Source organism: Siphateles boraxobius, unplaced genomic scaffold (assembly GCF_051911475.1).
Source record: "Siphateles boraxobius isolate OS27281-9 unplaced genomic scaffold, OSU_SipBor_1 22, whole genome shotgun sequence".
In the NCBI taxonomy this organism is placed as follows: domain Eukaryota; kingdom Metazoa; phylum Chordata; class Actinopteri; order Cypriniformes; family Leuciscidae; genus Siphateles; species Siphateles boraxobius.
Window position 1 is genome coordinate 31,655,272 of NW_027508833.1, and position 22,151 is coordinate 31,677,422.

Sequence of the window (22,151 nt, forward strand, 5' to 3'; positions counted from 1 at the left end):
TTCATGACATTTTTCATCTGTACGATTAATAACAACAATAATAATTTGCACTCACAAAGAGCGATATTTACCTAATATTTTATAGCTGAGCATAACCTGAAGCATGTGTTTTTGATATAGAAATTTGTTTAAAGATTTTTCAGGCCTGCAAGCCCTCTTAAAATTCCATAGCATGTCCAGGTTTTCTGTGACTGCGGGAACCCTCTTAAAAATAAATGATAAACACAACACACTTAAAGCAATGCAGCTCCTGTTTTGTAAGCAATACTGTTCATTGAGTATACACTGTAAACAATTACTTTAGAGTTAAGGATCAGACACTTTTAAACAATAACAAATAAGTCTCCAGAAACTGGGGGAGTTAAGGGATATAAATTGTGTAACCTTGGAAATTAGCTTGTGAAGATAAAGGTCTGATAGTGGATACTGTTATCCTTGTTACATTTTGTGTGTGTGTGTGTGTGTGTATATATATATATATATATATATATATATTTGATATTATAGCCTGCCATGTAATATTGAAAGCAGTTAAATCAGTTTTATTCAATGCACATCAATTTTTTAAATTTGTGATAGATTTGTCAATATGATATATACTTGAGTTTTAGGCTAATTATTAAGCATATTTTTGAATACTGTTGTATTTCATCGCGGTTAGCTAATGATAAATATAATCGTGACAATTAGCGCGTTTTAATTATCTGAAACCTGATACCTTTGTCTGGTCTCATGCGCTCGGTGTTCTTGTAGGCGCCATGCTGACAGAAAACTACAAATTCCAGGAGCCAACGCGGTGTTTCCGGCGACAGGCAGCCAATCAGACGCGCTTCTGTGTGCCAGCTGGGCGGGCAATCGCGTGAGGTGGGAAGGCGCTATCGTTGCAGTATGGCGGACGATGGGGACGGTAGGAGTGCAGCGGCGGACACCAGTGGCGAGCAGGGGACGACGGAGGACTTGGATGCGGGGACCGGTCTCGGTATAAGCGGCATGATACTCAATCTCAGCGTTCTAGTGCTCGTGCTGGCCGCGTGTTACGTGCTTTACGCGCGGTGGTGGAGGAGGGCGGGCGAGGACGCGGGCCGGGGCAGCGAGGCCTCGCCGCTACCCAAGATGAGGAGACGCGACTTCACCCTGCAGCAGCTGAGCGAGTACGACGGGGTGCAGAACCCGCGCATCCTCATGGCAGTCAATACCAAGGTCTTCGATGTGACCAGTGGCAAAAAGTTTTACGGACGCGGTAAGGAGCTCATGCTCACGCTCACACCCACATTCAGCGGGGTTTTTCAACTTAAGCAGTAGAGAAGAGATACTAGTATCCAGTCAACAAAGTCTAGTAAACCTGGTATTCATACTAGTAACTATTGGGATGGTTAATCCTAAACACGTATTCGTACAGGTCTATTAATGTATTTGAGAAGGTTTAATTTTAAAATGTTCCTGTTACATGTACGTACTATAGTATTAGAAGTACGTTACATTTTGCATAATTACAAGCAACTCACCACAAAGTCTAATTCTATAGAACATAGATGTGGTTATTAATTAATATTACTCTTTTACGAGCACGTATTTGTACTAAACACTACACTGTGACATGGGCACCTTCAAATTAAGTGTAACTTTTTGTATTACTAAAACTGGATTAGGTTCCACTTCAGCAACAGTTTGAACACACACCAGTCTGAAGTTATTATTTAATATCAGTACCACAGATTTAGATTAATTACTAATAATAATTGATATATGTCACAACTGGGTAAGTTGGTAGTATCTAATAAGTACTAGAGAATGCTTCAATATTTATTAGTATCTATTCAATTTGTCACTAATACTTATTCAATAGATATTAGTCACTACTGGAATAAATAAATGAGCAGTAGTTACTAGTAAAATAGTGAAAGCTAGAATTACATTACAGTAACACTTTATTTTAGAGTCCTTTTTACACGTTACATGTACTTCCTATATTAATAACAGTAAAATATGCATGAAGTAAGTAGTCCTATGTGTTGTTAATTAATATGACTTCATACTTCTGTGTGCAAATGTGAATAGTAACTTGTGTGAAACAGTAAAATATACAATTAGATTACTGGAAATACTCATTTACTAGAAATAGTTCTTGTAATAATCAAAAAGTAAATACTAGTTAGTTTTAAGAAACAATAGCTTGCCATAGGAGAAGAGCTTGTGTGTTAACCAGCTTATACTCTGGTCAGAGGAAAGCAAATGACCAGCTCATTCTGGTAAATGCTGCTCAGGGTAAAGTCACACAAAGCCTTTCTCCCAGAGACCTCTGTTGTATGATGCACAGTTTGGTCTGATGTCTTATCGGAGTTTGCCAACCTCTTGGCGTGCCCTTTCTGTCTTATTCATAACTGCGGTCAACATTCTCCTGCTCTGTTTTGCCTTGGTGAACTCTTTCCCAGGCCTGTCAACCTATCATCATGTCAGTGCATTTTTGAACGAGAGCCATATGTGATGTGGACAAATGTACAAACAGGTACTGTACTAATAGATAATTCATTTGTGCGATAATCAATTTGCTTAGTTTAAATTTGCAAAGTTACAGCTTGATTTATGACGGATGTAAGATCAGCTAAGTTTAGCAGTAGCCTTGGTTAAGAAATCAAGGCCCTGAGCCTCATTCCTTTCTCCTCTGCAGGAGAAGATTCTTGTTTATTTTCCCTGTACTTTAAGTGTGGTCAGACTTGCAGCTGCTGTGCAAAACAGCTGTTTGCTGCAGAAAATAATTGAAATATTTTGCCATCAAAGCCAGAACAGCAGTCTTTTGTCTGCCTGGAGTCTTTATTTGGAGACTCAGCTTAGAAGTGAAACCGAGAGTGCACATAAAATCTGGATCATCATCATCCTTTGTTTGTATTTACCAAGTTTTGATTCACAATGCTAGCTAATGTCTGTGATTTGGCCTCACATCTCCCTCGGCTATATTTGTATATGAGATATGTTATCTGACCATCTGTGGTGTTTGTGGAGGAGCGTTCAAGGTGTGGTGTCAGCAGTAGTCCAGACTCTGACCAGTGCGTCAATTCATAGATCCCTGTATCCAGTGTGTCTGTCATCTTGCAGCATTTCACACGGAGATAATATGAGATTAGTTTTATTTACCTGTTGTTGCATTTAGGGCTGCAACTAACGATTATTTTGATAATCGATTAATCGGACGATAATTTTTTCGATTAATCGATTAATCGGATAGAAATTAAATTAGATTTTTTTTTTTTTATAACTAAATAAAACCGTAAATCAGGGTATTTATGTGTTTAAGTGTACTTTAAAAAGTGCAAAAGCCACACATGAGTTTTACTAATATCAATATTTGCATTGTTTTTAATGATAATTGCTGATGGCAAGTTGACAAACATGATTATTGTTAAAAAAATGATATCCAACATATTATGTTTTAACACAATTTTTGTTAAAACAAATTTACACAGACATGTTGTTCAGATGTGAATATCTGAACTAAAAACAAACTAAAAACATCTAAAATATATAATTCATTTAATTTTTATTTAAATTAATTATATATAAGGAATATAAGGATAAAGAATATAATATATATATTATATATAATATATAAAAGAATATAATATAAGGATAAATTGATTAAATAAATATAGAAAGACTGAAAACAATTGTGTGAATGTAGAGCCGCAGTAGATCGCGTTTGAAAAACAATTAAAACTTAGTAGACAAATGCTATAAAAAGAGAACGGAATGGAGGTAACGTTACCCAGCAAGCTAACAGGCTTGAGTAAAGGACAGGAGAAATTATGCATTAGTGCACAAGCATTCGCTGAAAACCACTGAGTACAGTGACTAAAAAACAATATTTTACTGCTGCTGTTATTAACTGCCTTTGTATTTAATGCTTCACTTTGTAAACACCGTTTTAATTTAACCTATTTCTGCGGTAGCGCTATTTTAATCCATCACTTACGTTGCGAGCGAACTGATTGCACAACCTGATGCTCGAGACAAAATACAGACATCCCGGAAGTCCCTGGAGTCTCCCGCATATTGATTGCGGCTCCCTGATGCCCGCGAATTAGTTCAAACTCCCGAAATCTAGAGCGCGCATTCGAGACAGAAGAGACTGCTCCAAACCGTGTAGCGCGCGCGCTCGGCAGAGCGCCTGAGGGAGAGAGACCTTGCGTGTGTGTGCGTACCAGTAAACGCTCCCCGTGACGTAAGCAGACCAACTAATCGATAATGACATTCGTTGACAACGATTTTCATAATCGATTATAATCGATTTTATCGATTAGTTGTTGCAGCCCTAGTTGCATTCATTTATAAGCCGAAGAGACTATGGCAAAGGTTTGAACTTTGTAGGCAGATGTGGTGTGTTCTCACTGGACCATAGGGCAACTTGGACCTTTTTGGTCAATGTTTGGCTGGACCTCTTGTATTTTTTAAGACTATTATTGCTCAACTGCTAGAGAGAGAGAGTGAGAGAGAGCTAACATGCTTTTCCACATGAAGATCAGATGATGAACCAAAAAAAGAAGTATAGAAAGAGGCCTTTTTCCCCTTCTTTTGCCTTCTGTTCTGAATAAAGCAATGACTAAAGCTTCGTCTCACTGACAAGAATGCGAACATAATAAATTGCACATGCCAGAGCAGCCTAGTCATCGTCAGGCATGATCTGGCTTTGACAGCTGTATTATTTATAAATCATGGATTCTAGTTCCTGTTCAGGAGCTTATGAAGTAAAACTCAAGTGTCCGAGGCGTTCATGTCCTCTTGTTGTCGTCTTTTATCGCATCATCTCATTTGTTTGTCTAGATTAGGTGACTGAAGTTCATCAGTCTGTTGTGCTCCGCTCTGTCACGTCTCCAGTTTGGGAAGAAAGGTTCATGCTGTGGCCTGAATAGTCTGTGCACAGCTGAAGTTGATTCTTGTTGGTGTTGTTTTGTCATGACATCTCACAATAATTTCCTTATTCAGCGCAGTGTGTTATTTACAACAGCTGTTCTGAAGTACCTGTGTTTACCTGCATTCCTCTGGTTTGTGCAAGCGGCTCCATTCATCCCAGCTGGATGGTTGTTTTTGAGACAACACACTGCTTTGGTTTCAGCTTGTCTGGGATTTTCTGACCCACTGACCCTAAAACTGTTTTCTTTTAGTTGATTCATAGCAGAGTTTTGTTTTGATTGCCATTCAGCTGGTTTCTTTAACTTTTTTTCAGACTTCTTGTATAGTAATTGTAATCATTTTTTTATGAATACTACTAGTGCAACTTCTACTACTATTTATTAGTGGTATCAATAATTATTACTAATTGTTATTGCTTATTTATTATGAATAATAATTATATGTATTGTTGTTTTAACCACTTTAAGTCCTTTATGATGCTACATTGCAAAGGCAAATAATTATTTAAAGTAAGTTAATTTTACTTTATTCTTTTCATATATATTTTTTATTGTGGGTGGGACATTTTTCTTAGCTTTAACTGCACTTTTTTCAGTTTTTCTTTTCACAAAATAATTTGAAATCTAACAATAATTGGTGGAGCCCTGGCTGGCAGTATTGCACTTTCAGTTCTGGTCCCTAAACCTATAATAAGTAGAAGATCTTAAATTTGTCTTGCTGACCATTATATTCACAGTATGTCTGTCATTCCAGAGGGCCCCTACGGGATCTTTGCGGGACGTGATGCTTCTCGGGGTTTGGCAACATTTTGCCTGGAGAAGGATGCATTACGGGACGAGTATGATGACCTTTCAGACCTGAACGCTGTACAGATGGAAAGTGTTCGGGAATGGGAAATGCAGTTCATGGGTAAGCAGAAGAATTTCTCTGTGAATTCAGAAAGGATTCATATAGTTACTCAAATCAAAAAATGTCTATAAGATTTGATCTGCTTCTAGGATAATTGGAGGTAGGATACATGTAATATAATCAGATAGCTGATGCATTTACAGTATAAATTCTCTAAAAGATGAGTGACCTTAACCTTTAATTGTTAGGGGTGTCACGATTCTCCAAATCCTCGATTCGATTAAATTTTCGATTCTAAGGTCACGGTTCGGTTCGATTCTCAATTTTTATATTAACTTTTTTTAAAGCCGAAACCGGCCAATCAGGATGCTCTCTGTCTTACATGCGCTTCATGAGGCACACACGCAAGTTCTCTCGCTCTCTGCCGTGTGCGCGCTATACGGTTTGGAGCACAGTTTTTTTCTGGCTCGCATGCGCGCTCTTGCTCGCTCACTCTAAATTCCGGGAGATTTTAACTAATTTGAGTGCATCAGGGAGCTGCTATCAATATGCGGGAGACTCCCGGAACTTCCGCGAGACTTGTGATGTTTGCAAACTGTGGCTTATATGAAGCGCGAACGTTGTCAACATAACTCACTGGAAATCCAAAAAACGTCCACACCTGCGACTTCAATGAAAGAGGAGGGGGTTCAAGTTCTGTCGATGGGTCTCCTGCATCTGCAGTTGCCATGCTATCTTTTGAGTGGCTGTAGGTAAGTTAGAGGACCATAGACTCGCAGCACTTCAACGCGCGTGTTTTTTTCCGCAAGGCACGCGGACCGGACGTGACATGGGGGCGTGGCAGCATGGACGATTAAATTTTTTTAATTCGAAGTTCGAGCTGGTGAATTAATTTCGATTTAAAATCGAAATCGTGAAACCCTTATTAATTGTCCTGTTCACTCTTGTAGATGAGACAAATTGAGAGCTATAAAAAAATATCGCGCTATATATCAAGTTTTTCCTGTATCATTATTTAGCAGTGGCATGTCAGACAGTCTGAATTGAATGATGATGATGAGATAAAAAGAGATAAAAAATGAAATATAAAAAATATTTATAAAAAATTAGATAACTCTCCCTTGAGTCCACAAAATAAAGCCTAAAAGAAGACTATTTTTATTTGCATTTTCCTCCACTAACTGCACTCTAAAACAAATACAGTGCTGGTGTAGTCTAGTTAACTCATGATTCACACAAATTAGTTTTGGTTCTCATGTGCCCCGTTTCACAGACATGGCTTAAGTCTAGTCCCAGACTAAAATGCATGTTTGGGCTGTCTTAACTGAAAGCAACTTTAAATATCAGTACCATTTTTTTTGTTTCAAGATGCAGTAATAAAAATTACTGGTTGTCTAAAAAAAAACAGTAATGTTTTTTTAAGGCACATTTATAAAAGCTACTTAATGTCCTAATTGAACTAAGGTATGATACGTCCTAATGTGATAATTAATATTTTTTTTGAAATGTGCTGCACATTTCAAAGTAAAAACACGGTGCTGTTATGCATTCTACAGGTTTGCAGTTTGCAATCAATTCATATTTTACAATATTATAGCATTATTATCCAATTATGGAAGTCCTAGCATTTGAGAGATGCGATTATCTGTGGCTTTCTAAGGATCAACACAATGCTTTGGCTTCAACTGTCAGAGGTTTGGTCTTAGTCCTGCTGGATGCAAAAACAAATCTATTTGTCATAACTATGGAGAGGAAGGACATGAGGGGAAATATTTCCAAAATGCAGGAATTGCACCGGTGACCATCCATCTTCATCGAATAACAGTCGCTTGTGGATAAAAGAAAAAGAAATTCAAAAAGTGAACTATACAGTAGATCGAAAAGTGGTTGAAAAGCTTCCTATTTTTCAGTTTGAGAAACCTTTTGCTGCCGTGGTTTTACCGACCAAGCAAGTGGCAGACAGATCTGACCTGGTTAACAAGAAAAAACACAATTAATCAGCAAAACCTCAACTTCAACCAAAAAGAAAACACAAGTCATCCAAACTTCTTGTCAAACACACACCTACCATTTTTATCTCCCAACTTCCTCTCTAATAGAAATCTTTGTGTGCAAATAGGAGCCACTCTTATCACATACACGCATACAAGAACTAGGGGTCCCACAAGGAATCATCTTTTCGGTCACACTCTTCAGTGTCAAACTCAATAGTATAATCATGTTTATAGAACCACATATTTTTTGCAGTCTAAATGTTGATGAATCCGTAAAGGCTACAGAGGAAAAAATTTAATGTAATTGAGCGACAGCTACAGTTATGTATAAAAAAGATGAAGGACTAGTCAATTAAAAAAAACCGATTTAAATTCTCCAAAACTGTGTGCATGCACTTTTGTCTTCTCTGTTCTCAACATCTCGATCCAGAGCTACATATAGAGGGTGAGCACATCAAGATTGTTAATGTGGTGCTGAGCAACAACTCACTGCCTTATAGTGCCTATAGAATGCCCCTAAAATTCAAGATATCGGCACAAAAATGCCCCTGAATGAGTTTTTGTCTCATATACATAGACACACACACACACACACACACACACACACACACACACACACACACACACACACACACACACACACACACACACACACACATATATATATATATATATATATATATATATATATATATATATATATATATATATATATATATATGCAATATCACATGAGTAATGAGCGCAAATCCTATGCCCCATGCTGCTTTGCGCGAATTATGGGAGTAACTTCCATTAAACTGTAAACAATTAGTGAAAGGTTCGCTCTATGTATCCAATAATAGGCATTATAATAATAATAAAAGGAAATTACTACAACAGACCAAGAATAACGCCAAAAGATCAATTCTTTCCTCAGCAATTTTTTCTGGACATTTAAATGATCAATTTAGTAATATATGTCTGTCATATAACATGCGTTGACTTCATCAAAAATGATAATTTACTGTTAGTGATTTCTGTCATTTTGACAGACAAGAAATATATTATGTACCTATTATGTACATTTTAATAGCGCATTCGAAACAAAGCACAAGCTTGTGAATTGAAATCGAATTGAATTTTGAAATTTTTGTCAGTGCCCAGGCAGCTCTAGTTTACACTCAACTGAGCTAGATTGATTCGGTGTAGCACAGTCTCATCGGTTTGTGTCGCTATATGAGATGAGGGAATGTGTGATAAGCTGCTCAACTCTCCTGTCACTTCCTGTGGGAAAATCAGGGCTGTAATATGACAGATTAATGCTGTTTGACAAATAAGGTACTCCGAAGATAAAGCGCACAACTTTTTCACACTGCTTGTTTGCCTTGTTGATATCAGAGTTGTAAAAGCACTCATTGTGGGACATGTAGAATAAAATGTGCAAATTGTATTTTATTTAGTTTTCATTTTAGCTTTATTAAAAAAAAAAAACAGAATCTCAGTTTTAGTTCTGGTTTAATAATAACACCATGGATGGAGAAAGATGTTTTTACAGCCAACAGGGGCTAACAGGTCCTTCCAAATGTGATAAAATGTGTGCACACGATTAAATATGCACAATGCATGAACAAGAAATAAATGCCATCTTACATTAAAAATAGCACCATTAATTATTGTTCCTCTCATTTTCTCTCTCCCTTCCCTCTGTCTCTCAGAGAAATATGACTACGTCGGCCGTTTGTTGAAGCCGGGAGACGAACCATCCGAGTACACAGATGAGGAGGACATGAAGGATCATCAAAAACACGAATGATCTGCTGAATCATTACAGCAGCTGAAGCCCAGGACTGAGAAGGCCACGATCCAGAATCGTTAAACCCCAGCAAGAAAAACCCCTCAGAATCTGCCCTTTACCTCAATCGTACAGTGTCCCCACTACTGCTCCATCACAGCTGAGATAAACGCGTCTGTCTAAAAGCTCCTGCTGTTCTGACTGTTCTTTTACCAAAACAGACCAATAGCCTGTCAGAGTTTCCTGTACTCCTCTTGTCTGCTCTTGATACTTCACCTTAATCCAGCTCCTTTGTCCTTGCACCTTCATCTTCCGGTCACCCCTAAACTCTCAATTTATAGCATAAATACCATCAAACACTACTTTATACCATAAATCACCAGTTCTACACCCTAAATCATCAGTCAAACCCTCCATCTACCCTACAGTCCAATGGAGAGTGAAACGGACTGAGGCTTTAATAGCATCCTGCACATTTGCGTGTTCAGGTTTGGACTGACAATGTGAAGAGAAGGAAGGAGATTTTTTTTATTCACTTATTTTCTTTGGGGACTTCACCATTCATGACCTCAAAAGTCATGTACATAGAGCGGGGCAGCCTGGAGTTCAGTGCACAACAGGTTAAAAAACACAACTGGGGTCTCTTTTAATTTTTTTTGTTTCCATTTAAGTATTTTTGTTGTTGTGCGTTTAATTGTTGTACCACAACACGCGTCACAAACGCTTCTGGAGCATTTAAATCTCATGCTTATTTGCAGACTGTGAAAACGTTGTCTTTTTAAATCAAAGTAAATGTCGAATGGAAATAGTTACCAAATTCAAAAGCCAGATTGTCTGCCATCAGCCAATCAATCCAAAGGTTGGGTGGGTCTGGGGTGGGCGGGTGCTCAGCAATGTTTGTATTGTGTGCACCACTATTGTGTAGCAATTCTTGTCACAATGTGATTGTAAAACATGAGGGTTGGGAAATGTTTGTGGGGGGTTGGGTATCGTTAGCATTCTTGCCATAAAACTGTTGTTTTATTTGAATTTGTATAAATCTGAACGGCTGGTTGGGATGAAAAGGGAAGATCAGTAGGGTAGTTCAATTAGATCAGCTCGTCTACTCATCGGTCAACAGAACTCTCCCCGTTAATGAAACAGTCAGCGTAGTTATTGTGCCTTATTTGCGTTTAATTCTACTACAGAATAGTCAAGAGATGTAGAAAGATACAGGTTTGAAAACCAGAGGGAGAAACCGCGAAGATAAAACATTTTCTGCTCTGTCCTTTCCACATTATCTGCTTTTAGGGGGTTTTTCAGAAGCCAAGGCATATTTCCTCAGTTGGTACGACGAGGCGTGCTCACGTCTGTGAGTGAATCAGACACGGGAGGCTCAACCGCCGTTATCGTGACTTTGTACATAGACTTTATGAGCTATTTCAGTGTTACTGCCATATCTGCGCTGTTATTAAACTCCACGCAATGCTGTGTTGTACTGGCCAAAAGATCCATTGCTCTTTCTCGATTTCCATCTCTTTTTTTCCCCTCTTTTTTTTTCTTTTCTTTTTTTTTTCCTGCTGAATTTATTTTTAATTGTGGGTAATTTTCAAATCCACCCTCAAGTGTTCTATTTTGTTTTTCTTCTGGAGCGGGGAACTACGAGTTTGGAGTAATATTTTGTCTTTGCTGGGGAGGGGATGAGGAGAAATTCAAAAATTGTGGATTATGTAAATATGTGTATCATTTTATTAAAGCATGTGCAGCAAACAGTGAGGTAATGCTGGCTCTCACGTCATGTATTTAAATGGAGTTTGCAAGGGTGCGTGTGTGTGCGTGTGTGTGCGTGTGCTCATGGGGAGGACAAGAACATGTTGCAGAAATAAATACATTTGGTTAATAACTACTGTTATCCTCTACTGTTATATTACTGTTATACTGTGATCTGCCCCTTTGATATGTTGGTCTTGAGTGCAAAAAATCGTTTTGTCTCTCACAAAGAGCAGTATTTCTTGTAGAGCTATACAAATGGCAGCGAAGATTATATGCTAAAAAGTAAAATATTAAGAAACCAGTAGGTTTATTGGTTTACTAAATGTGCCTTAATGGATCAAATGTCGTGCCACCGTTATATATTTTTTTGGGAGTGAACCAGTTTGAAGATTTTGCATTTCCATATTAAAGCATTTTGCTTCCATAAATATGAAGCAAAAGGGAGGAAATGGCTGGTTCAGGCATGTCAGGCTCCAGTTATAACTTCTGATATTGCATATGCAAAAATGTAGCAATCATAGAAGTAGTTTGTCTAGAAAATTATTTCTAGCAGTTTTTGCTATATTTTCAAACATAGCAGTGTGAAATGTCACTGTCTTGTTAGAACTGAACAAGACGGAGACATCAGTACTGTGGATCTCACACCCCATTTGCTCAATTAGCGATGCAAAACAACAAAATCACTGAATGTCTAAACTGCAAGCTTATTTCACAGGACAGTTTTGGGCCTCTAATTAAGCCCAGTTTACTTCATTAAATGATGCTCAACCTTTTCTGAAAAACGTTTCGGATTCTGTTTCTTAAATGAATTTTTGTGTTGTCATTTATTTTTATTAAAAGGCACACCAGACTTCGCAGTGGTCAAGCTAAGACTTCTGATAGCTTGATTTTAACACTGGCAAGAAAATGAACAGGAATACCTGTTAATACGGATGTTAGTGGTGGTGTTTTCCAACCATAAATAATGCCTCTTCCTGGGGGATATCATCATTATTATTATTATTATTATTATTATTATTTTCATTAAACAGAAATGACAAAACACTAACAACATAGTAATTGAAATTGTGGGATATTAACCGCCAGATGTCAGTAAAACCCTAATGGTTCACTTGACAGGCAGACCAGGTATTAGATGTTTGACTCATTTCGAACCGGTTCAGAATTTCAGCGATTCTTTTGTGTTTTGATGTCCTCCGTGATTGGCGTGCCATATTAAATGCTCTAAACGTTACATTAAAGCGATATGTAGCACGATTGTTTATTATGGTTCTCAGTTTATTTAGTCAGTAGAAGCCGCTCGGACTTTCAGTCCAGTTCGTGAAGGAATCGATCCAACTCCGGTTTAATGCATTGGTTCAACAGATTCACTGAAAGGAGCCGACTCAAGGTTAACAAATCGGACGTCAGCAGAACAGAACAGCGTAAAATAGTGAGATTCTTGCGTATTTAATTTCTCGAACGGTACTTTCTTTTTCACGGGATGACTGTCAGAGAAGAGACACATTTGGATTGATTTATTTACAACAGAACTGCATATCAATCCGGCTGTCTTTTGTTTGGTAAGTCTCGTTTTCTTGAACTGTAAACACTATGCTTCGTCAAGTGATGATATGGTTTTATACTCTGCATATATGTCGATATCTTGCAGCTTTATAATATACTATTGACTCGTATTATTCTCACAAAACTAAGTGCATCTTGTAGCCTACATGCCCTCGTGGGGAGCTCGCATGATGATTTTGTGGTTACACAATACATTGTTTCACCGACTTTATGTCAATGTGTTCTCAAATCTCATTTGAAAGGAAAAATGCTTACAGACCGAAATGTCTACATTTCGCGTGAGTTAGTCTAACCTGAGATTGTTTAGATATGCCACAGGCCAATCTAAAGTAGCCATACATTTTCATTTATAAAGAGTAACAATTTATACTTTTGAAAAAAGTTTTTAAATGTGTAAAATAAATGTGTAAATGTGAATTCTCCAGTAGGGGTAAAAAAAATACTGCCACTCGACCCGTCACCGTTATATGCGCCTGCCACTCGACCCGTCACCATTATATACGACTGCCACTCAACCCGTCACCATTATATGCACCTGCCACTCGACCCGTCACCGTTATACGCGCCTGCCACTCAACCCGTCGCGGATATATGCACCTGCCATTCGACCCGTCACCGTTATACGCGCCTGCCTCGGGACTGTCACAGATATATCTATGCGCCTGCCTCGGGACCTTACACAATATTGCGTAGAAGATGTTTTTTAAACAAAATGCAGCCCTATCCCCTAGCTTGCGGGCAAGAACTGTACTCACAATAGTTCAGTATTCACCATTAACTATAACGCTTTTCACCTGCCTTACAGCTACCAGACACTTCGACTGATGCATATGATCAAATAGACAGATAGACATGCATCCCGTGTTACTTCTACTCTTATTTAGCCTACCTATTTGCCAGCCTTAGGCTACTTTATATTTTTTTCTGCCGTTTTAATCCGGAGCGCGAGTCTTGACACCTACTAAGCGTCGCACCAGCCACAAATAGTGTCGCGCCTGCCTCAAGATCTCTCACCTTAAACCTACCAGACACTCAATTTGATTTGCATCAATCGGAGTGTCTGGTAGGCTACATGTAAACATTGAGAGGTCTTGAGGCAGGCGCAACGCTAAATTGTGGCTGGCGCGACACTTAGGTGGGGCCGACACGCGCGCTCCATTATGAACAAAAAGAGCAAATAAAACGTAAGATAAGATGGCAAACAAGAGCAGTATTTTACTGTCTGTTTGCACACGTGCATCAAATTGAGTGTCTGGTAGATTTAAACAGTGAGAGATCTTGAGGTAGGCGCGATGCTAGGTTGTGGCTGGCGCGCCGCTTAGTAAGTGTCAAGACTCGCGCTCTAGATTAAAACAGCAGAACAAATATAAAGTGGCAAATAGGTAGGCTAAATAAAAGTAGAAGTAAACGCGGGAGGCATGTCTATCTGTCTATTTGATCATATGCATCAGTCGGAGTGTCTGGTAGCTGTAGGCTAAGGCAGGTGAAAAGCGTTAATTTAGTTAATGGTGAATACTGACCAATTGTGTGTACCGTTCTTGCCCGCAAGCAACAGGGGATACTCGCTGCATTTTGATTAAAAAACACCTATTACAATGTGTAAGGTCCCGAGGCAGGCGCATATATCCGTGATGGGTCAAGTGGCAGCTGCCCCTAGCGGTGACGGGTTGAGTGACAGGCTCTGCCACGCAGAGATTTAAAATGTCTAATTTCTATTCTTACATTATTAAATGTTTTCCTACTCACTGTACTGTAAGATGTTTGTTTGTTTGTTTATTTATTTAAATCAAATGTATATTTTTAATTTAATAAATTGTCTTATTTATTTTAATCAACCTTATTTTTTTTATTTCTTTTTACACATTCTAACAGCCTTCGTTATAGACAAGTAGTCAATGATGCTTTCTGCTTTTGTGTCTTCTCAGTCGTGCATATTTTGTTTTAAAGCATTAAAATACTTTTTTTTTTTTTTTTTAAAGAATGGAGTATGAAGTTGTATAGCATGTATATGTCTGTACGATGATGTACATCATCCAATACAAACTAAAGAAATTATGGGCCTGCAAGATTGGTACATACCCAGCAAGCAATTTTGCGTTTAAAAGACTTCTAATAGCCGTCCAAACACAGCCCAGACGTCTAGGCTAAAACAAGGCTACATTTGGGCTGTCAGTGAAAATTTAATAGATGTCTAAACCAAAGTCCAAGAACAGACTAGTCATAAATTAGATAACAAAGAAATGAAATGAGTGAAGAAATGAAACCAAACACCCTGTAATCACTGTTTACGGTGGAATATCATACATCTCGCAAGTTATTTTGGTAAAACCGACATGTAACCAAATTCAAGGTTATTTTGGCTAGAAGTGTGTTACTCATAGCCGGACTATATCGGGTCTAGTTAACCTAGACCGTGAAATGACGGCTATTGCTTGCAAGGGTGATGTCATCATATTTTAGTTTTCTGTGAAAAGGTAATGCACAGGGTATGTGGTTATTAAAGTGTTAAATCAGGAATTTATCCTCCAAAAATAACTTCTACTGACTATTTAAATAAATATTTCACATTCAAGAAGAGTCAAGAATTGTGAGGATCTGACAGTTGAGTTGCATTGTAAGTTGGAGCCTGTTCATGATTGTGATGCTGTCTGATGATGGTGTGTTTCACTTTTTGCAGGAGGGACGTTTCTCATCATGGCTGAGCATTTATCCCAGAGTGAACTGGACTACCCTTTCAAGCTCTTGGAATATTTGAATGGATTCCGGATCTCAAAGGTCTGTGGTTCATGCTGTATCTCTCTAATACACTTTTTTTTATGAGTGCTTCTGTGCTCCTTTCTACAGGTACAGGAATCACCTCAAACATCATTAGCAGACCATTTTAATAATGTGCTTCCCACACGTGGCATTTATTGTTGGATTATGAGTAAATGTTTAATGTGAGAGCATCTATTATTTGTAGCAGTTCCCTGTCGGGTCTCATTTTCCACTGTGGCCATCAGAGCTTATTTCGCCTCCAGCAGGACCGGCCTATGACTTTTTAAAAGCCACTGAGTGGAAGAACCCTGAGATGACTCAGGCCTTTTTTGTAATCTTGAAATTCTGTAAGATTGTTAAATCCTAGAAAGCTTAAGATGAAGAGTTGTTATTTCTTTTACAATTATTATGTACAGAGTTTCGCACAGACTTGCACAATATACAATGAATCAGAGGCAAAAAGTGATTATTGTGATTAAAAATAGAGAATAACCTATAAGAAATTGTAACCAGCCATATTACCTAAAATATATACTTTCCCTTATATTGTAACATTTATGCTAATTTTTTGTTTAATTTTCATTGTTTAGTTCCAGCTTTGGTCTGCCTATATCTTTATTTAATCTTCATCTGCCTATATCTAAGAAAAATGGTTCTAACGGTACCAAATTAGGGTTCTTCGGCTTGTAACAATACCAGAATCCTTTTTGGTGCTAAATAGAACCCTTTTTATAAGGTTCCATAAAGAACCATGCTTTAAAAGTGCTATATATGACCTTAATGGTGTTATAAATAACCTTTTCAGTTATATTAATTTTAATTAATATTAGTATCTTCGTATTATTAATATTACTATTATATTTTATAAATGATGTATTAATATTGTTGTTGTTTTTAGCCCTCTATCTGCCTGGTCTTATATCTTGTTACCTCTATTTGGGTTTTACATGTTAAAAAAAACAGAATGTTGTGTCAATTAGGTACTTTTATTTTGCATTGACATGACAGATTTGTTGCAAAAATGATTTTTTTGTGACTGGGTATAAAGTCATGAAGTCATAATTTAAAAAATCAAACAATGTGGATCATAAATTCCATATTTCTGTTACTTTGTGGAGAAGAGAAGAGAAGAGAAGTATCCTTAACTAAACAGAGCTGCTCACACTTACATGTTCTGTTAAACTAAAAGAGAAAAAGACATGATAGTTAGTTCATTTTTAAAGTTATAGTTTATAGACATTTTAAGAAAGAAATAATTTACCTGTTGAGAGTTGACAGTCTGTGTAACTGTAGTTGTATAGCTCCAGAAAATCAGTAATGAGGAGGCTTTGACAGTTACAGATTTGAAAAAACAAAAAAGCGGTAATAAAGAACCCTAAAATCTAACACAAAGAACCATTTCAGCATATAATAAAGGGTTCTTCAAGACGATACGGTACTAAATAGAACTGTTACTAGGTGTAAAGAATCTTTAAAATACCATATTTTCTTTTTTCTCTGTTTTCCGCCACTAGTTTGTCACCATGGTTATTCATTAATTACATCGTACCTGTTTGTATTTTGTTCATTATCTTGTGTATTTAAGCTCTTCAGTTCGTCTTCTGCTGTTGTTTGTGTTAGCACACTGTTTCATTGATTTTTTATTTCTGTGGATTACCTGAAATTTCTTTCTTTATTTAACCTTCTCCAGACCCATAATGTGACATATACATATTTGTAGATTTTAACCTAAAATCTGATGTTCAGGGGCTGATAATATCTATACTAACCTTAACTTTGGGTATGTAGTTTTAGTCTAAACAAAATCTGCAAAAAGATGTATTTAATTGATCAAAACGTTTGTAATGTTACAAAAGATTTTTATTTTAAATAAATATTGTTCTTTTGAACCTTTCTATTCATCCTGAAAGAAAATGTATCACGACTTCCGCAAAATTATTAAGCAGTACTACTATTGTCAAAGTTGATAATTATAAGCATGTTTCTTAATCAGAATATTACAATGATTTCTGTAATGGCTGCTGAAAATTCAGCTTTACCATCACAGATATAAATTACATTTAACAATATAGAAATCATAAGTCAATAAGTCATTTTAAACAGTAATAATATTCACAATATTACTGTAAATGTAATCCAAAAAAAAATCGCATTGCAAAAGCCATATTCCATCATAGTAAATCAATAATCAAAATATTGGCTTGTTTTTGAGTAAAAAATAACAAAACATTCCCAAAAATGGAAACAAATTTTTGTGTGTGTGTTAAAATGCATTGTGTTTCCTATATCTTTTTAAAGACATGGCAAACAGAAATAACTTGAGTAGTTCCCGCTGACTTTTTTATTTAATCCTTCTCCTCCAGGCGATATTCTCAGCTTGTGAGTTAGGGTTGTTCGACCTTCTCCTTCAGTCCCAAAAGCCCCTAAATACAGCTGAAGTGGCACAGAAGCTTGGCACCAGTGAAGATGGTATAGAGCGGTTACTGGATGTGCTGGTCGCCATTGAGATTGTGGATGTGGAAGTGGTACACGGAACAGGTGAGCTGCTGAAGTATTTTATATTCCTCCACAAGTAGCTGGAAATAAACTGATTCCTCTATAATGTAAAGGTGATAAATGTCAGACCAGGATTTTTTTGTTCATAAAATCATCCATCCGTTGTGTCTAGTTTATTATTTGCCCAGTCTCTAAACCTTCACTCTTGTCTTCTCTTATAGCTCATTACAGCAGTACAGATGTCGCTAATCTATACCTGGCCAAGACCAGCCCCAAATCTCTACATGATTTGATTATTTATTACTCTCAGACCATCTACCCACTCTGGAACAATCTGGTAGATGCTGTTAGGTAGGCACCCATTACTGTTTTGAAAAACACTTTAAAATCCTTCTTTCATGATAAATGTGATGTTTGGACACATCAGGATTTGTGATCAATGAAAGAGAAAAGCCTGCCTTCTTAAAACTAAACAGTTGAATAACCTGAATATCTGAAAACCTCTCAGGGATGGAAAGAACCAGAATGAGAAAACCTTTGGCCTCCCGTCTGAAAAGATCTTCTCTGCCATATACAGGTCTGTGTGAATTTATTAGCAGTACCATATGGGGAATGTTTTTGTTGTCCCTAGACGTCACTAGATTAAAAGTCATTTCTTTGACTGCAGTGAGGCAGTCTTAAGCGATTAGCCGCTGCTGCTGTGTAATTCTAGGTCATGGACTTTAAACCCATTGCATTTTGAGGCTTTATGAAAGGCTGTTCCCACATCTGGTGGGGTGGTGTGTGCTACAGTGTGTATGTGATTGTGAAAGAATGACCTGTGTTATTGTATGAACTGTATGTGTTTTATAATCGTGCGGGTTTTTGTGATGCTGTGAGTGTGCATGACGGCATCTCACAGTCTGTGAGATATAAATTCAATAACTGATACATTGGCAACACTTTACAATAAGTATCAATTTATTAACAATAGTAAACTACATTAGTTAGTTAAATGGTAGCTTAATAAATGCTGTAGAATTGTTGTTCATTGATAGTTCAAGTTAATTTCACCATTTACTAATACATATTTTTATTAAAATTACACTAGCGGTTAAATATGTATGTATTTTGCAGAAGAACATGTTTTGTTTGTGCTTCGGCTCTGCAGCTCTGATATTGACAAATGAGACTTTATTGTAAAAAACTTATTACATGGTGTTATTTTTGCTTTTCATTAATTTTACCTATAATTTGATTAAATGCATACCCTTTTTTATGATTGTGCATCTGTTTGAAGTCAGTGCACATGTTCTCTAACAGATGGTATAAGTGTCCATTTTAAGGTTTTTTTTGTCCTACTTTTCATGTGCATCCATCTGGAAAAGGTCCATGTGTTGACACCGGTGTTTGCTGTTTTGTTTCAGGTCAGAAGAGGAGATGCTGAAGTTCATGGGACTGATGAACTCTACGTGGGTCATTGACGGCCATGACATAGTGACAGCGTTCGATCTATCTAGATTCAAGTCCGTCATAGATCTGGGAGGTGAGTGTGAATGTAGTTTTACGTAGCTTCAGCTCTAAAATTAAACCGCTCACAATTTCAGTTTTTATCAAATATGCAAGAGGCAGTAGCATTGCAAGTTGTTATTTTTTGAGATGCTTTGCAGGCTGCTCTGGTGCATTAGCGCGGGAGCTGGCGAAAGAGTATCCTTCCTCCACTGTTACGGTTCTGGATCTCCCAGCTGTGGTTCAGACTGCTCAGCAGCATTTTGCTCAGCAAGATGACACCATCGGTTTTCAAGAGGGTGTGTAACGATGCATTGTAACATTGGTAATGGTTGCCATGTAAACCTTGTAAAAACTAAAACTAAAAAAAAACAAGCAGTCTAGTGGCTGTCCTGACATCAGGACCCTTTTAAAGTTTGTAGTGTTATTACAGTCAATGAAAATTTAAATATATAAAAAATTATCTTAGCTAAACTGAAAATAATTGGGAAAAACTGAAACTAAAATACATTTGCATGACTCACTCCAAAACTAACTCAAACTAAAATGGTCTCAAATGATTGTGTTTTAGTTTTTAAATACATAGTGTATTATAAAACTGTCTGATGTCACTGTCCGCAGTAACACTGCTGATAAATGTAGGCATTTTTAAATGATACCAGTTATTATCACATTAAATAAGAAAACTAAGTCAACTGAAACTAGAAAATTCTACACTGCATTCATTCATATTTTTGGGATCAGTAAGAAATTAAAATCTTATATTTAGCAAGGATGCATTAAATTGATCAAAAGTGACAGTAAAGACTTTACTTAATTACAGACTACATCGATTTTATTTAACTTTATATTCATTAACTAACCCTGAAAAAATGTAGGTTTTTTTCACAGATATTATTATGCAGCACAACTGTTTGAACATAATAAGAAATGTTTTTTATCGGCCTAATCTACATTGGATTTCGAAGGATCATGTGGCATTGAAGATAAAAATTCAGCTTTGCCATCACAAGAAAAAAATATTACATTTTAAAATGTATTTTAAAACAATTATTTTAAATTATAATAATATTTCACATTATTACAGTTTTTCTGTATTTTTATTAAATAAATTCAGCCTTGATGAGCATAATAGACTTTTAAAAAACATTAAAAATCGAACTGACCACAAACTTTTAAATGGTCGTGTAAAACTTGCAATGATGTGCATGATGATGTGAAAACTAAACTAATGAAAATATTATTAAAATGTTTTTTGAAGGTATTATAACTCTAGTATGGCATTTCTAATCTATGAAAAAAAACTAGGTATTTGTTTGTGTGTGCATGTAGGGGACTTTTTTGAAGGAGAAATCCCTCCTGCAGATTTGTACATTCTGGCCCGAATCATTCATGACTGGAAACAGGAAAAAAATCTCAAACTACTGAGGAAGATTCATACAGCTTGTCATCCAGGTGAGAAAACTTGTCATTAATAGGTCGATAATTAGTGGCCCTAAAATGATACATTCCAAAGCATCTGACTTACTTTTTTATCTAGGTGGAGGCGTTCTGATCGCAGAAGCACTGTTGTTTGAGAACCGCCGGGGTCCAACCACGGTTCAGATGTTTTCTCTGAACATGCTGGTCCAGACAGAAGGGAAGGAGCATCCACCCTCTCATTATACACGTCTGCTCACTGATGCAGGATTCAGGGACGTGCAGGTCTGTCGCACTGGAAAATCATACGATGCTATTCTGGCACTGAAATGAACATGCACCAAGGCGGAGTTCGTAATCAGGACCCCTTCTGCCTCATCTGCAGACCTGTTGTGATCAGACACGTCAGACATTTGTTGTTCCACCTTGGCCTCGTTTTTGGGTCTCCTGGCTCTTTATAAAGCAGTATTTTCTCTAACACAGTGTTAGCCCACTCCTGATCCTTACATTTCCTCCAAAAGACTAGTTTTATTAGTGATTTAATTTAGCTATTTGTGAACCTTTCTCCTGAGGCCTACAGAAGTGGTTTGAGAGGAGGTGGGATGAGGAGCTGTTTTCGATTGGCCACTGATGTGTCAAAAATAAACTCCTCCCTCCATCCTGTCTAGTGTATCTATGCACTGCCATCTTGACACATGGTTAAGTGTGACCCCCTAGTGGTTAATTGTTGCACTAACTCAATAAAAAAAATTCTACAAATGTACACACAACCCAAAAAAATCCATAAAAAATAGCATTAGTTGATTTTTATTCGTGGCCTCTCTCCACTCATATGGCATCAATATGATGGGTTTTGTGTCATGTATTCCTAACACAAATCATTTATCTATCCTTCAAATGCATCTAAAATCTAATAAAGGAAATTGATGGAAAAAGCTTTCTGTTTTGAAGTGATCCTGTGTGATTTCCAGTTTTTTAAAATTTTGTACCTTTCCATGCCTAAGATGTTCATGACGCATGTCACCTACTTAAAAAGTAAATAAACAACCCCAATGCATTCATACTTTTGTATGTGTGATTAATTAGATTTGATTGATCATTAAAATGTATTACATTATTAAACCAACTTTTGGTTGTAGTATAAAATTTAA

General features: G+C 37.0%; 2 protein-coding genes across 2 annotated transcripts; both read left to right on the plus strand.

The window, feature by feature from the left end:
• The first annotated feature begins 850 nt into the window (after positions 1-850).
• On the plus strand, positions 851-11,404 carry pgrmc2 (progesterone receptor membrane component 2). Its single transcript, XM_077239680.1, has 3 exons — positions 851-1,240; positions 5,659-5,814; positions 9,446-11,404. Exons 1-3 carry the CDS (start codon positions 889-891, stop codon positions 9,541-9,543), a joined length of 606 nt encoding a protein of 201 aa, XP_077095795.1. The 5' UTR covers positions 851-888; the 3' UTR covers positions 9,544-11,404.
• A 1,031-nt stretch (positions 11,405-12,435) lies between these two features.
• On the plus strand, positions 12,436-22,061 carry asmt2 (acetylserotonin O-methyltransferase 2). The gene is made up of 9 exons (XM_077239681.1): positions 12,436-12,836; positions 15,518-15,615; positions 17,961-18,135; positions 18,315-18,444; positions 18,602-18,670; positions 19,500-19,618; positions 19,743-19,880; positions 20,914-21,036; positions 21,122-22,061. The coding sequence occupies exons 2-9, from the start codon at positions 15,535-15,537 to the stop codon at positions 21,331-21,333; spliced, it is 1,047 nt and encodes a 348-aa protein (XP_077095796.1). The 5' UTR covers positions 12,436-12,836; positions 15,518-15,534; the 3' UTR covers positions 21,334-22,061.
• Positions 22,062-22,151: the final 90 nt, after the last annotated feature.

Excerpts from the sequence above, each read along its gene's own strand:
- asmt2 (XM_077239681.1), top strand. The coding sequence starts at position 15,535 with ATGGCTGAGCATTTATCCCAGAGTGAACTGGACTACCCTTTCAAGCTC. Across the intron at positions 18,445-18,601 it reads AATCTGGTAGATGCTGTTAG|GGATGGAAAGAACCAGAATG; the intron begins GTAGGCACCCAT and ends AAAACCTCTCAG. Across the intron at positions 19,619-19,742 it reads GTCCGTCATAGATCTGGGAG|GCTGCTCTGGTGCATTAGCG; the intron begins GTGAGTGTGAAT and ends GATGCTTTGCAG.
- pgrmc2 (XM_077239680.1), top strand. The coding sequence starts at position 889 with ATGGCGGACGATGGGGACGGTAGGAGTGCAGCGGCGGACACCAGTGGC. Across the intron at positions 1,241-5,658 it reads CAAAAAGTTTTACGGACGCG|AGGGCCCCTACGGGATCTTT; the intron begins GTAAGGAGCTCA and ends CTGTCATTCCAG. Across the intron at positions 5,815-9,445 it reads ATGGGAAATGCAGTTCATGG|AGAAATATGACTACGTCGGC; the intron begins GTAAGCAGAAGA and ends TCTGTCTCTCAG.